Raw genomic sequence first — 15057 nt, forward strand, 5'->3', positions numbered from 1 at the left:
ACTTCCCAAATGGGTGTAGCTATGTATGTCGTATTAATGTAATAGTAAGTTACATTATTACATATATCCAGGTTATTCCACAATTCTCCTAGTTGTTATATGGATACAGTTTTCTTACTCTTTCACTCACCCTTCAAGGTAGTTCCTGTTATCCCCTTTTCTTTTTTTGAGACGGAGTCTCATTCTGTCACCCAGGCTGTAGTGCAGTGGTGCGATCTCGGCTCGCTGCAACCTCCACCTCCCAGGTTCAAGGATTCAAGCAATTCTCTTCCTCAGCCTCCCAAGTAGCTGGAATTATAGGCGCCTGCCACCATACCCAGCTAATTTTTGTATTTTTAATAGAGACAGGGCTTCACCATCTTGGTCAGGCTGGTCTCGATCTCCTGACCTCATGATCCACCCGCCTCGGCCTCCCAAAGTGCTGGGATTACAGGCGTGAGCCACTGCTGTTATCTGCATTTTATGCAGAAGGAAATAGAGGCTCAAAGAGGTGAATTCACAGAACAGGTTGATGGCAGAGCTGAAGCCAGTATCAAGCCCTGATTCATAGTTGAGTGGTCTCTCTACGGCTGTTTAAAATACTCCTCTCTCTAAAATTGCTATGCCTGCCCCGTACCCCAGCACTCCCTCTCTCCAGGGCTCCTTCATTTTTCTCCATAGTACTTATCACTAATATATTCATGACTTATTTATTTTTGTTGATTATGTCTGTACCCACTAGAATGTAAGCTCTATGACTACAGGGCTTTTTATCTGTTTTATTCATCAGTATGTCTTCATTAAAGAGTGCCTGGCACCGGATCCATGCTCAGTAAATCTTGTTGAACAAATGAACTATAACAAGTCCTTTTCCTGAAGCCTTTGTGGTGTGCCAGAAACATCCCTCCATTTGGACGCAGAAAATTTGGCCCAAGCTGGGCATCGTGGCTCATACCTGTAATCCCAGCACTTTGAGAGGCTGAGGCAGAAGATCACTTGAGCCTCAGGAGTTTGAGACCAATCCAGGCACCATCGTGAGACCTCGTCTCTGTGAAAAATAAGCAAACCACACATGCCTGTGGTCCTAGCTACTCAGAAGGTTGTGGTGGGAGGATCACTTGAGCCTGGGAGGTGGAGGCTGCAGTGAGTTGAGATGGCACCACCACACTCTAGCCTGAGCAACATAACAAGACCCTGTGGCCCTAGACTAGATCTATGACTTTAGGCTTAACTCTAGCCTTATATAAACCTCAGTTTTCCCATCTGTAAAATGGTCAGTAAATGTACCCACACCAGGCTCTTTGAGGAACGTTAAAGGGGTTAAAGTATTCAAAGTGCTGTGCCACCTAGGCAGTTATTGTTACGAGTACTTTCCAGAAAGCTTGCCTTGGATACCCGCTGTCTCAGCTGCTGTGAGATCACTGCCTCACCTCTGAAATGAAGAAGGCTTCCAAGCTCAATTCTCTCACGCTATGAAGGTGACAGGCCACTTCCAAGGCCACGTTCCCTGACACTCAGCCCACTAAGAAGAAATGACAACAGCATCACCTCAATTAGAAGTTAAAAATAAGACACATATACACAGATTCTATAAACACTTTATGGCATCACCCTGCAAGGCAATGCCAAGAAACAGATGGCTCTGTGGAAACAGCTGTATCTCAGAAACACCCCGGAGAAAGCCCAGAATGCATTCCTGCTCTCACGTGCGAGCCGCATGTCACCAACTCTTCAGTCACGCAGCAGGCAGCAGAGCCCAGGATGGACAGCACCCCAAACCCTAAGACAGGCTAGGCTGCTCAAGGCCAGTCTTCAAGGACCCTCTAGGAATGTGTTAAGCTCCAGAACAGAGGGGGTGAAGGGAAGAGGAGCTGTGGGATCAGGAGACTCAGTGGATACAAGTCTGGGCCCCAGTTTCCCCTTGTGGCCTGGCTGTTTTGATCCTGTTCGGCTGCAACTTACACAGAGCCCTGTCTGACCCCTCTGGGTGCTGTTTGTCATCCTTCCACACTTGCCAGGTGTTCGGCCCTCCCTTGTCTATAAAGCAGCGCACTCCCTTCCTCTCCTTTCTACTAGATCTCCCTCTCTCCAGTGGCGTCTCTTACTTGTGCAGTACGTAAGGAGGCAGCTCTGGAATGAGGCTGCCTTATGTGAAATCCCAGCTGGACTGCCAGCTGCGGGATTCCCGGTGATCTGCTTAAACTCCCTGCCCCTCAGTTTTCTCATCTGTAAGATGGAAATCAGTTATTCCTACCTGATAGACTTAAGAAGAATCAAGAAGGTAAGACAGGCCAGGAGCTTAGAACAATGTGGCAGATGGCAAAGGCCCCCCAAAATTAAGGTTTGTGTTATGATTGCACTGTGTTTGTAATTAGTGACTGACTTCATTGCCTCTCCTCCTAGACCATAGGAATTATATAAATGCGGAAGCGGGAGCTCATTCCCCATTCATAGCACAAGACTTGACATAAAATAAGAGCCTATGAATTGTATGTGATGCGTCAATTAATACTATAACTGGGAGGGAGGAGACTGATCCTTTTTCTTACCTCCTCTAAGTCGAGGTCAGGGCTGGGCAGACCCTCTCTGAACCTTCACTCAACAGTCCTGAATGCAGCCCCTACTTCCCTGCAAAAGAATGAAAATGGACTCATAGTTTGGTTTCCTTAGTAAAAAATGCTTTGGGTTCCTGGAACTTGTTGATTAATACACACAGCAGGCAACGAGGGAGGTCGTGAGCTTTTTCTACCTGTCTGTGTGACTTAAGAAGATGTAACAGCTTTGTGGAAACCACAGGGACAAGCTCTGGGTTAGGTTTCAGGAGACCAGAGTTGGAGCCCCAGCTTCTCTGAGCACTTGGTCCCTCATCTGTCAACTGAGGGCCCTAAGGGCAGCCTCGCCTGTCTCATACAAGAATTGGGGAGGAGAAAAAATGAAATAGTGGATATGAAGCCACTAAAAAGTGAAAGCAAGTTCAAAGTGCAAAGGAACATGCTTGAGTGGAGATTTCCCCATGAGCAATTTCACCCGTTGCCCCAAGACATCAGAAGGAGGGGTGTCCCAGGAAGAAAGAAACGGTGGCCTCCCAGACTCCTTAATTGGTCCGTTGTACTATGTCTCCATCACTTACAGGCTACAAGCATTCAAATGTGCCTGTTAGTTAAGGTAGCACAAGCGCTGTAATGTGGCTCAACCTGCTGGAAGTTTATTACTTGCATAAAGTCCAAATGGGTGTTCATGATTGGCAGGTAGCTTTCCTGCAGGCTCAAGGACCCAGCCTCCTTTCATCTTGTGGCTCCGCCCTCCACAGAACCCCAGCCTACTCTACAGGATTCTCTTGCTCTGGCTGTCAGCCAGGAAAAGAAGGTCAGTAAAGGTTGTGCCTGAGCAAGGCTTCAGAGTGGTCCGTGTCCTAGCCAGAGCCTTTCCAGATGCCACTGGCCAGAGCTCTATCACAGAGTTATTCTTAACTGAGGCTGGAGATACAGCCTAGTTCTGTGCCATGGAAGAGAGGAGAATATGGATATTGGTGAGCACGGGATGTTTCTGCCACCGCATGAAACACATGTGTTGAGTCCTCTGCAGTCACAGAATTGTTTACTGTTACAACGAGAAAGAAGCCCAGAGGCTGACCAACTAGGCATTGTAGTGACTTGGTTACCTGCAAGAATACAGAGGAAATACACCTGGGTTGGAATCTCAGCTGCTCCGTTCGTGCGTTGTGTAACCTTGAGCAATGGCTAAACCTTTCAGATGATGGATGTCTTCCTCTACTGAAGAGGACTAAGAGTGGTTCCTAATCTATAGAGTTGGTGTGAGTCTTACATGAGAAAGAACCTGCAAAGCTCTCCCCTCTTTACCTGATCCAGTGAGTGCGTGATCCTTGAGAGTCACTTTATGAATCCCAAACCCTTCGTCTTACTAATTCAGAGGCATGACTTGCTCAAGGTCACATAGAAAATGAGTGTCAGAGACATCAGGTCTCGCTTTTCAGTTATCTCCATAATCTCACTCCTTAGTTTGCCCAACTGTGAACAGAAGTCTGTAAGGCCAGAGCCCAGGATGCACTTGTACTCCCTCTGGATCCTCGGGCATAACCAGCCATCATTTCCGGCAGCTCAAAAGGTCAATCTAGGCCACTGTCCTTATGGATGAGGAGAAATAAATGCAGACTGCCTAAAGGGCCATTTTCCCGTGAGTCCAAATCTCCCTCTGCCTCAGCTGGCTGCCCAAAGAAGCAATTTAGCAAATGCATTTTATCTCAGGAGAAATCTGGCTTTTGTTTCTGTGCCTCCCTGGTCGGGAGCCCTCTGTTCCCTGTGGCAGTGGTTGGAGAGCAGGGCAGAGTAGCATTCAGACCCTGTTAATGAAATACTCCCTCCGGCTCCACGGCCCTCCAGAGAAATTACCCAAACCCTGGGTGAAAAGGAGGCAGGTTTTGTTTTTGTTTTTTGTTGTTGTTTGGGTTTTTGGGGGGGGTTGTTTGTTTGTTTTTATTTATTTTTTGAGATGGAGTCTTGTTCTGTCGCTCAGGCTAGAGTGCAGTGGCGTGATCTCAGCTCACTGCAACCTCCACCTCCTGGGTTCAAGCTATTCTCCTGCCTCAGCCTCCCGAGTAGCTGGGATTACAGGCACCCGCCACCACACCCAACTAACTTTTGTATTTTTAGTAGAGACGGGATTTCTCTATGTTGGCCAGGCTGGTCTCAAACTCCCGACCTCAGGTGATCCGCCTGCCTCGGCTTCCCAAAGTACTGGGATTACTGGGATTACAGGCGTGAGCCACCACATCCAGCCAAGGAGGCAGTTTCTAAACTGCTAGAGTCTCACCACTGAGATAACATTAGCCACGCAGTCAGGAATAAGCAAGCCAAAATTAAAATTTGAAAAGGTACATAATATAATAATAACCACATTGCTTAGATCTGTGTAGCACTTGAAGGTTAACAAAGCACTTTTACGTGCATTAGCTCATTTGAGAAAATTGCAGGGAACTAGTTAACTACAGGAAAGTTTAAGAAGCCAATACAATTCATCTGTGAATCCACCACTCAGAAAATCTTTGTTAACATTGTAATGTGTTCCCTTCTATTTTTGAGTGGGTTTTTCTTTTCCTTTTGTCTTTTTCCTGCATTGGGACCACACTTTTTTATGGCCTGCTTCATTCACGGAACATTGGGTCTTCCACCATCTCATTTGATTCTCACCTCCATCCCCTGGGAAGAAGTAATTAATTGTGTTGTGAAACGTCCCTGGTTTGAGTTCCGAAGACTGGATTCCCATCCCGGACTGCTTCTCACTCGCTGAAGCAGATTACTGAAAGCTTCTGAGCCTTAGTTTCCTCCTTTGTACAACAGATATCTGTGCTGAAGGATTAAACTGATGAAGCAATGCACCTGAAAACATTTAGCATTGCATCAGTCACATAGTAGGTACCCAGTTAGTATTAGCTGGATCAAGGTGCAAAACAGCATGTAGAGGAGAAATGAACATGCAAGTTCAAGGATGGCAACTGGTTGACCCAGAGTCCTGGGGACAGGTGTGTCTGACAGCATATCTGACTTTCTTTCTTTCCTGTTGTGTTGTTACTGTTGTTGTTGTTTCTGTTGTTTTTGAGAGAGTTTCACTCTGTCACCCAGGCTGGAGTGCAATGGTGAGATCTCGGCTCACTGCAACCTCCCACTCCTGGGTTCAAGTGATTCTCCTGCCTCAGCCTCCCAAGTAGCTGTGATTACAGGCACACACCACCGCACCCAGCTAATTTTTTGTATTTTTAGTAGAGACAGGGTTTCACCGTGTTAGCCAGGATGGTCTCGATCACCTGACCTCATGATCCACCTGCCTCAGCCACCCAAAGTGCTGGGATTACAGGCATGAGCCACGGTGCCCGACCACCTGACTTTTTTTCTACAATACCCACTGTGGTTGGTAAATGACAATATTCTCTAGGTAATACCCTTTAAACACCGCAGCAGGGACTGCAGGTGAGCTTGGGATGTGGATACCACCGAATCCCATTGTTGGTACCATGAAGTTCAGAGCTGGAGGTGGCCTCTTCCCCAGGATTGCCCTAGTCAATCCCAGTAAGGCAGGGTGTACTTTAGAAGCCCTGAGAGCACCTCCATTGATCAGTACTCCCTCTCCTCATATGCAGGGGCTGAGCACATCCAACAGAGGCTTGCTGAGCATCCAAGATGGATCACATCGGCCACGCAGTCAGCAATAAGCAAGCCTAGATTAGAATTTGAAAAGGTACATGATATAATCATAACCACATTGCCTAGGTTTCTGCAGCACTTTATAGTTTTCAAAACACTTTACATGCATTAGCTCATTTGAGAAAATTGCAGGGAATTAATTAACTACAGAAAAGTGTAAAGAAGCCAATAAAATTCATCTGTGAATCCACTGCTCAGAAAATCTTTAACATTCGTTATAGAACCTGGATATTCTAGGATCAGATGGTTCAGAAATGAAGGGGATATAGCTCCTACTGTTAGGAACTCACCATATGGTGCTTTTTAGAAAGTGGTTCCTGGAACCATTTACCTGGAAATGTCTTTTTCCCCAACTCAAGGGTACATACCTGTGTGTGCACATAGAGGAGGAGAGGCCACACGCAGTAGATCGTGCCTGCAATCCCAGCGCTTTGGGAGGCTGAGGCAGGCAGATCACCTGAGGTCAAGACCAGCCTGGCCAACATGGTGAAACCCTGTCTCTGGGACCTTGCCATGCAGTTTCCTTCAGGTGAGGTTTGAGGACAAAAACTGTCCACGTAGGTGTGTTCGGGGGCCCAGGTGTTTCCCTTTCCTGTGATAATAGCTACGATAATAAGTGACATCCACTGAATGTTTTCTTCAACTGCTGTTTTCTCTCTATGCAGCATCTTTCAGAATCCTTCTATAACCTTCTGGGGTAGTGACCATTGTCCTCATTTTACAGCTGAGGACCCTGAAGCTCAGAAAGGTTAGGTCATTAACCCAAACTTAGGAGAAATGAAAGGAAAAGAATTTCTGTTTTGTTAGTGTGCTGGTTTTATTTTGTTTTGTTTTTTCCAAGACCTAGTACAAAGATTGAAATCAGTAGCTCTAGGGAGAGAAAAGCATCAGGTCATACGGAGGTCCTTGTCAGTTTTGACTGTTTTCTTCTTTGGGCATTTTCTTGTGTTATTTTTGTTTTGTTTTGTTTTGTTTTTGAGATGGAATGTCACTGTGTCACCCAGGCTGGAGGGCAGTGGTGCGATCTCGGCTCACTGCAACCTCCGCCTCCAGGGTTCAAGAGCTTCTCCTGCCTCAGCCTCCTAAGTAGGTGGGATTACAGGCGTCCGCCACCACGCCTGGCTAATTTTTACCTATTTTGTAGAGACAGGGTTTCCCCATGTTGGCCAGGGTGGTCTCGAACTCCTGATCTCAGGTGATCCGCCCACCTTGGCCTCCCAAAGTGCTGGGATTACAGGCATGAGCCACCGTGCGCGGCCCGTTTTCCCATGTTATTTGAAATTCTTACGCTGAGTTCTTACGCTGAGATCATCCAGGCAGGAGTGGGTTAGAACCAGTAACCTTAGCCACTACGTTGCATCTACGTCTTCACGTGAGGCCAAGCAGGCATCTTTTCTGAAGCAGCAGCATGGTGGTAGAGGGGCACAGACCCAGGTTTGACACCTCTACCCTTCTCAACTGTCAGATGAGGCTGCAGATGACTCACGGGGGGCTCTGGGGAGGAGAGGAAATCACCTGTACCCAGCACCTTACGTGGAGCTGGGCACATGCTTGTTTGTTTTCCAAAAGCTTTTCAGCCGTCACAGACCCTTGGATGCAAATATTGAAGCAAATGATGGGCTGAAGAATGGGCTTATTGATCACGTTCTGTGCATATAATTAGAGGACACAACAGGAAAATTGAAAGGATAGTCTTAACTTCACAGTGATTGCAGGTTTGTTGTATACAGCAAATATTTTTCAGGGATGCAACACATGATACTGAGCACCTGTCACAAGCCAGGCACGGTGCTCGGGACAATGGTAAAGTGTCACAGTCTCACCGGGAAAGTTGCCCTTAAATAATTTCAGTTCAAGTTGACAAGTGCTTTAATGGAGTTGCGAACTGAGCGCTCTTGGAGTGCAGAGAAGAAATGGATCGCTTCTCCCCAGCGGGATGAACAGAGGTCTCACAGAGCAGGTGCCATCTGGGCTGAATCTTGAAAGGTAAATGGAAGGTTTTTTAGGTGGAGGAGAGCGGAGCGAGGTGAGGGAGGGCATTCCCGAAAGGGGAAGAGCATGGCACGGAACAAAGTCACGGAGGTGTGAGGGAAAGGTAGGTTTGGGGAGCACAGAGACCAGTGATGAGGCCGTAGAGTATGGGGGTGGTGGGTCAGAGAGAGCAGCTCCTAATTGTCAACAAGGAAATCTGGATTTAATCCTACAGGTCAGAAGGAAGCAGAGGGGTCATAGATCTTAGATGGAAAGAGAATTTCAGCTTCCTTGTCTTATATTAAACTGCTGGCCTGGTGAGAATCTTCAAACAGGCAAGGACAGCAAATTGACTTGAAAAGCTGAATATCCCTAATTGCATCCTTTTAACAGTTAAAAATTTTAGAGATAGTTGACAGTGTCTCACAGATCACTGGATCTCAACCAGTTTCCCAAGCTGCATTGGGAAATATGCATGTGCATTTGGAGCTTCACAGGGCTGTCTGGAGAATGCTGTAAGCATTTAGTGGGCAGGAGCTCGGGAGGTTGACTGTCCTTCAATAGGTGGGACAGATCCTCATAATAAAAAGTGCCCCCCACAAAATACCAATAGCACTCTATCAGTATCTATTGCTCAAAACCAGTAAGACCTCAGTGGCCTTCAAGAAGTATTTATTGGCCGGGCACGGTAGCTCACGCCTGTAATCCCAGCACTTTGGGAGGCCAAGGCGGGCGAATTGCCTGAGGCCAGAAGTTCAAAACCAGCCTGGCCAACATGGTGAAACCCTGTCTCTACTAAAAATACAGAAAGTAGCTGGGCGTGGGGTGAGTGCCTATGATCTCAGCTACTCAGGAGGCTGAGGCAGGAGATTCACTTGAACCCGGGAGGCAGAGGTTGCAGTGAGCTGAGATCACGCCACTGCACTCCAGCCTGGACAACAGAGCTAAACTCTGTCTGTCTCAAAAACAATAAGTAGTATTTACTGAGGCAGCTGGGTTGGGCTGGCTTGCATGACTTGGGCAGTTGGGGAGGAGCTGCTCAGCCCCAAATGTCTCATCTTCCAGCAAGCTAGCCTCGGTATCCTCTCATGGCAGTGGTAGGGGTGCAAGAAACACTCTCTTGAGGTCTAGCCTCAAGACTGAGACAATATTACTTCCCCTGCTTTTTGTTAGCAGAAATACATCATGATTCCAGCCCTTACTCAAGTCCTGAGAAATAAACTGTGCCTCTTTAGTAACCACCACTGCAAAGGGCAAGGATATCTGAGGTGGCAGGGGGTGGGGGAGAGAGAAGGAATTGGAGCAATTAATGCCATCATCTTCCATAGCACACATCTTGAGAAATAACGCCATTAAGTAATCTGTCAAGGCAATGGTCTTAACAGGTACAAGGATATACAGAAGCAAGTTAATATATTTTCTTGTCGACTGCTACACTGTTGATTTGGGGATTTAAAGAAAGTACACCTTCTTGGAAAAACATTCTCTGATATTCAGCTAGGTTGGTAACCCTTGCCATGTAAACTTTTGTCTGTATTCTATCATGTGATAGACAAGGCTGATTTAACAGGAAAAAAAAAGGAATGGAACCAACCCTTCTGTGACCTTGGGCAAATTATCATTTTTTAAAGTTGATTTTTATGGAAATACAGATTGCATCCGACAAGTCCTCCCATTCTTTTTTTTTTTTTTCATTTTGAGACAGAGTCCCACTCTGTCGCCCAGGGTGGCGTACGGTGTCGTGATCTTGGCTCGCTGCAACCTCTGCCCCCTGGGTTGAAGCAATTCTCTGCCTCAGCCCCCCGAGTAGCTGGGATTAGAGGTGCCCGCCACCATGCCCGGCTAATGTTTTGTATTTTTAGTAGAGACAAGGTGTCACCATCTTGGCCAAGCTGGTCTTGAACGCCTGACCTCGTGATCCACCTGCCTCGGCCTCCCAAAGTGCTGGGATTACAGGCGTGAGCCACCGCGCCTGGCTAAGTCCTCCCATTCGAAGTGCACAGTTAGTTGAATTTTCACAAAAGTGCACATCCATGTACCCCTCACTCCAGTCATCTGTCCCTCCCAACCCTCTCTTGCCTCTTCCCAGGCCTCTCACTCCCCCACCCCACATGCCCTGGTCCAATTTTTGTCACTGTGGATTAGCTTTTTGCTAAGTTGTGTCACGTTTTAATTTCACTTCTTCATCTGTAAAACATACATCATACCTGCCTGGTAGGAGTTCCCATGAGACCGTGTCAGTTGGGCAGCTGCAGATTTGCACATCTGTGTATCTGCCTTGGCATATCTGAAATGTTATCTCCTTAGCTCCCTGTCAGCAGGTGTGCCTGCTCTTTTCACAAGTTGGTGAAGGAAGAGAGAAGTACAGCTAGTTAAACAAGTTCTACAAGCAGATTAATGAAGTAAGACTTTGAGAGAGTTCAAAAAAAGAAAAGAGAAAAAAGTACGGTGCCAAGATTCTGGTTAAACTTAGGTGAAATGAAAGGAAAAGAATTTCTGTTTTGTTAATGTGCTGGTTTGCTGGTTTTGTTTGGTTTTGTTTGGTTTTTTCCAAGACCTAGTACAAAGATTGAAATCAGTAGCTCTAGGGAGAAAAAAGCATCAGGTCATACGGAGGTCCTTGTCAGTTTTGACCGTTTTCTTCTTTGGGCATTTTCTTGTGTTATTTTTGTTTTGTTTTGTTTTGTTTTTGAGATGGAATGTCACTGTGTCACCCAGGCTGGAGGGCAGTGGTGCGATCTCGGCTCACTGCAACCTCCGCCTCCAGGGTTCAAGAGCTTCTCCTGCCTCAGCCTCCTGAGTAGGTGGGATTACAGGCGTCCGCCACCACGCCCGGCTAATTTTTATATATTTTGTAGAGACGGGCTTCCCCACGTTGGCCAGGGTGGTCTCGAACTCGTGACCTCAGGTGATTTGCCCACCTTGGCCTGGGATTCCAGGCATGAGCCACCGTGCCCGGCCCGTTTTCCCATGTTATTTGAAATTCTTACGCTGAGTTGTCTAAGAAAACATTTGTCATTTGTTTCTAAGGAGTTTATGGTTGGTTATATGTTTTTCAGTGAGCACCACCTTTGTTCTTAGCTAAGAGGGGATTCGTTTCTCAGGTGTTAATGGAATCCTCTTTTTTTTGTTTGCTTTTTGGTTTTGTTTGTTTTTGTTTTGAAACAGGGTTTTGCTCTGTAGCCTAGGCTGGAGTGCAGTGGTGCCGTCTCAGCTCACTACAGCCTCCATGTCCCGGGCTCAGTTGATTCTCCCACCTCAGCCTCCTGAGTAGCACTGCAGTCACACACCTCCATGCCCGGCTAATTTTTCTATTTTCGGTAGAGACGGGGTTTTGCTTTGTTGCCCAGGTTGCTCTCGAACTCTCAGGCTCAAGCGATCTGCTCGCCTCAGCCTCCCAATGTGCTGGCATTACAGGTGTGAGCCACCACACCCGGTCCCCAGGCATCTGATTTTTACCACCTTTTTGAAATTAGATTAAGTTGCACAGGGAAATAAAAGTGGTGATCCCTTCCATGTACCTCTGACCCGTCAACGTCCTGATGGGTGATAAACGCCGGGGAGGGCAGGGCTCGAGGGGCAAGCTCATGGGCACCCTGGGACCTCTTCTTCACGTGCCCAAGCCCTCTCTCCTACCCTGCAGCTCCAGAAGCAGCTGTCTGAGCTGGACGAGGACGACCTGTGCTATGAGTTCCGGCGAGAGCGCTTCACTGTCCACCGCACCCACCTGTACTTCCTGCACTACGAGTACGAGCCTGTGGCAGACAGCACGGACGTCACCCTGGTCGCTCAGCTGTCCATGGACAGGTATGGCAGACGGCCTCACCCACCCCAGTCTCCTCACGGCGGCACTTTGCATGGAGGATAGAGAATGGAGAAGGGTGTGCTCGCTTCCGCAGCACATATGCTAAAATCGGAGGATGGAGCAGGAAGAGATGGCATGCGGGCTTAGAATATTGAAGCCTGGGCCAGGCGCGGTGGCTCACGCCTGTAGTCCCAGCACTTTGGGAGGCCGAGGCAGGCGGATCACAAGGTCAGGAGTTCGAGACCAGCCTGGCCAACATGGTGAAACCCCGTCTCTACTAAAAATACAAAAATTAGCTGCGCATAGTGGTGTGTGCCTGTAATCCCAGCTACTGGGGAGGCTGAGGCAGGAGAATTGCTTGAGCCCAGGAGGCAGAGGTTGCAGTGAGCCGAGACCGTGCCACTGCACTCCAGTGACAAAGCAAGACTCCGTTTCAAAAAAGTAAAAATAAAAAAAGAGTACTGATAAGGGTGAGCTGGGTCACATTCCCCCCACCTCCCCAGCACTGAAAACCAAGGGCTCTTGTCTTACGGTTGTTGTCTGAGGATAGATGAAAGGATCGATTCTTAAGAAGTAGAGCCCTACTCGAATTACCCCAGGAAGAGGGGGAGTGGGGAGACTGGAGCCACAATTGCGACTGGAAAGCAACGCTGTTTCTTTTCCTTCTATGTGTATTGATGAAACAAACATCCGTCAAGCATTTCCAGGCAGTACTGACATGAGTCCCGCCCTGATGTAGCTTACAGGTCCATGCACTGCTTCTCAACCTTGTCCAGGGAGACTGAATCACCTTGGGAACTGTATAACATGTTCACGTCCAGGCTGCCTTGCAGAGCAGTAAAATAAGGACCCTTGTAGGACAGAGCCCTTGGCGTTGTTTTGTTTTAAGCTTATAATGTGTAGCCAGGTCTGAGAAGATGGAGCTAGTCACATAAACAGCAATACGCAATTTTTAAAAATGACTGTAATTGCATACGTGCTTGGAAGGCACCGGGAGGATAATCCCAATGCCAGCTTGGAGACTTTCTTTAGGTCGTGTGGTCGGGAGAAGGCTCTCTGAGGAAGGCACATTTCCACAGAGACCTGGAGGACAAGAAAAGGAGTCAGGCATGCGAGTTATTGAGAGAAGAGTTTCCCAGGCAGATGAAATAACAAGTGCAAAGGGCCTGTAGTGGGAAAGATGCCTGCACGTTCAGAAACGTCACAGAAGACCAGAGTGGCCGCAGTATAACAGGGGCTTGGGGGGAAAGCAGCATGAGATAAGACTGTAGGAGGTTAGACACTCATGAGATATCCTAAGTGTGGTAGGGAGTTATTGAACAAATTTATGCAGTTACCTAATATAATTTATATATATATATGTGTATATAATCTTTTTTTTTTTTTTTGAGACGGAGTCTTGCTCTGTCACCCAGGCTAGAGTGCAGTGACATGATCTCAGCTCACTGCAACCTCCACCTCCCAGGTTCAAGCAGTTCTCCTGCCTCAGCCTCCCCAGTAGCTGGGACTACAGGCATCCGCCACCACACCCGGCTGATTTTTTGTATTTTTAGTAGAGACAGGGTTTCGCCATGTTGACCTGGATGGTCTCCATCTCCGGACCTCGTGATCCTCCCGCCTTGGCCTCCCAAAGTGCTGGGATTACAGATGTGAGCCACTGCGCCCATCCTAATTTGTATATTTTTAAAAACATCTCTGACTGCCAAGAAGTGAATGGATTTGAAGCCCCAAGGTCACTCAGCCAGGGCTACATGGCTTTTCTATACCTGGCCACTTCAGGTGCCCCTTCCCGCCTTGTCTGACTGGCTTCTGCTTCCATTCACACATGGCCCACAGTGGCTGCCCTTGCCCCAACTCCCTCTTGTGTCATCCCCGCTCAGCTCCTACAATTAGGAAGGAAGTTTGATTCCTCATTCTGTCTTTTGAGCCACCTCAGAGATGCCTGTCCAGCCTATGGGTGAGACTCCATGGGATTGTTCAAAGGATTAAATGAGCTAATGCCTGTACAGTGCCAAGAACAGTGCCTGGGACATAATAAGTGTTCCATAAATGCCAGGTGTTATTAGTCCTGAATGACTGAAGAATAAACAAACAGATGAAAGAGCAAATACCTGGACGTTTTCATAAAGGCACCTGAGAGCTCCAGGAAGTGAAAGGAACCTTGCACTGGAGGCAACGTGAGATGATTCATATTGAAGGTGGCTCAGGGAAGTGGATTCCTTGCTCTGTGAGTCCCGCCACATGCAAGCAAATGACCACATGCATAATTCAGTGGCTTCAGGGGCTGGCAGTCTCCTGGGGATTCACAGGCTCCAAAAGAACTTGGAGAAAGGCCACTGGGACTCCTGTGCACAGAGAACTTGCAGTCCTAGCAGGTAACAGGTAAAGACAGCATGGGACAAAAGAGCAAGGGACAGGCCCGGAGGCTCTAGCACCAGCTCTATGCTTGACCTGCTGTAAGGGCCCTAGCGAGGCCTGTCCCTTCTTGTGGCCACAGTTCTCTCATCTCCACATCCACGTGATCACTCAGCAAATACGGCTCACCATTCTGCACCAGGCACTTAAGGGGAGAGGAATATGTGTTAAAAGACCTATCCCTGTCTTTAAGGAGTATGCAGCCTATTGGGGGCTCAGGCAACCCATTCGTTTTCTCTTGTTAGGTGACGACGTACCACACAATGAGCAGCTTAAAAAGTACACCTTTGTTACCTTGTGGCCGCTCTGGGTCAGGAATCTGGAAGATGCTAGCAGGGCCCTCTGCCCAGGGTCTCAGGACTGAAATCTCAAGGGATTATCCAGGGCTGGGATATCATCTGGGGATTGGCATCCACATCCACACTCATTCGGGTTGCAGCAGAATTCACTTCCAGGATGGAGGTCCTGTTTCCTTGCTGGCTGTTGATGGGTGTCCCCCTCAGCTCCTTGAAGCCACTCTCAGTTCCTAGCCATGCAGCCCCGTCCGTGCAGGGCAGCCCACTTCTTCAAGGCCAGCAGGAGAATCTCTCTCTGGCCCGCGACACCGGAGTCTTCTATAACATCACATGATCACAATGTGATATTCACAAGCCCTGCCCACACCCAAGA

General features: G+C 47.9%; 1 protein-coding gene across 6 annotated transcripts in view; it reads left to right on the forward strand.

Moving 5' to 3' along the window:
- Positions 1-15057, forward strand: part of LARGE1 (LARGE xylosyl- and glucuronyltransferase 1) — a 631116-nt gene that overhangs the window by 577018 nt on the left and 39041 nt on the right. For all 6 annotated transcript variants that reach the window (XM_025399702.1, XM_025399703.1, XM_025399705.1 and 3 more), the window contains one exon: positions 11812-11975. In XM_025399702.1, coding sequence (XP_025255487.1) covers positions 11812-11975 — 164 coding nt within the window. The remainder of the gene's footprint in view (positions 1-11811; positions 11976-15057) is intronic.

The sequence above is a fragment of the Theropithecus gelada genome, chromosome 10 (assembly GCF_003255815.1).
Source record: "Theropithecus gelada isolate Dixy chromosome 10, Tgel_1.0, whole genome shotgun sequence".
NCBI classification, from domain to species: domain Eukaryota; kingdom Metazoa; phylum Chordata; class Mammalia; order Primates; family Cercopithecidae; genus Theropithecus; species Theropithecus gelada.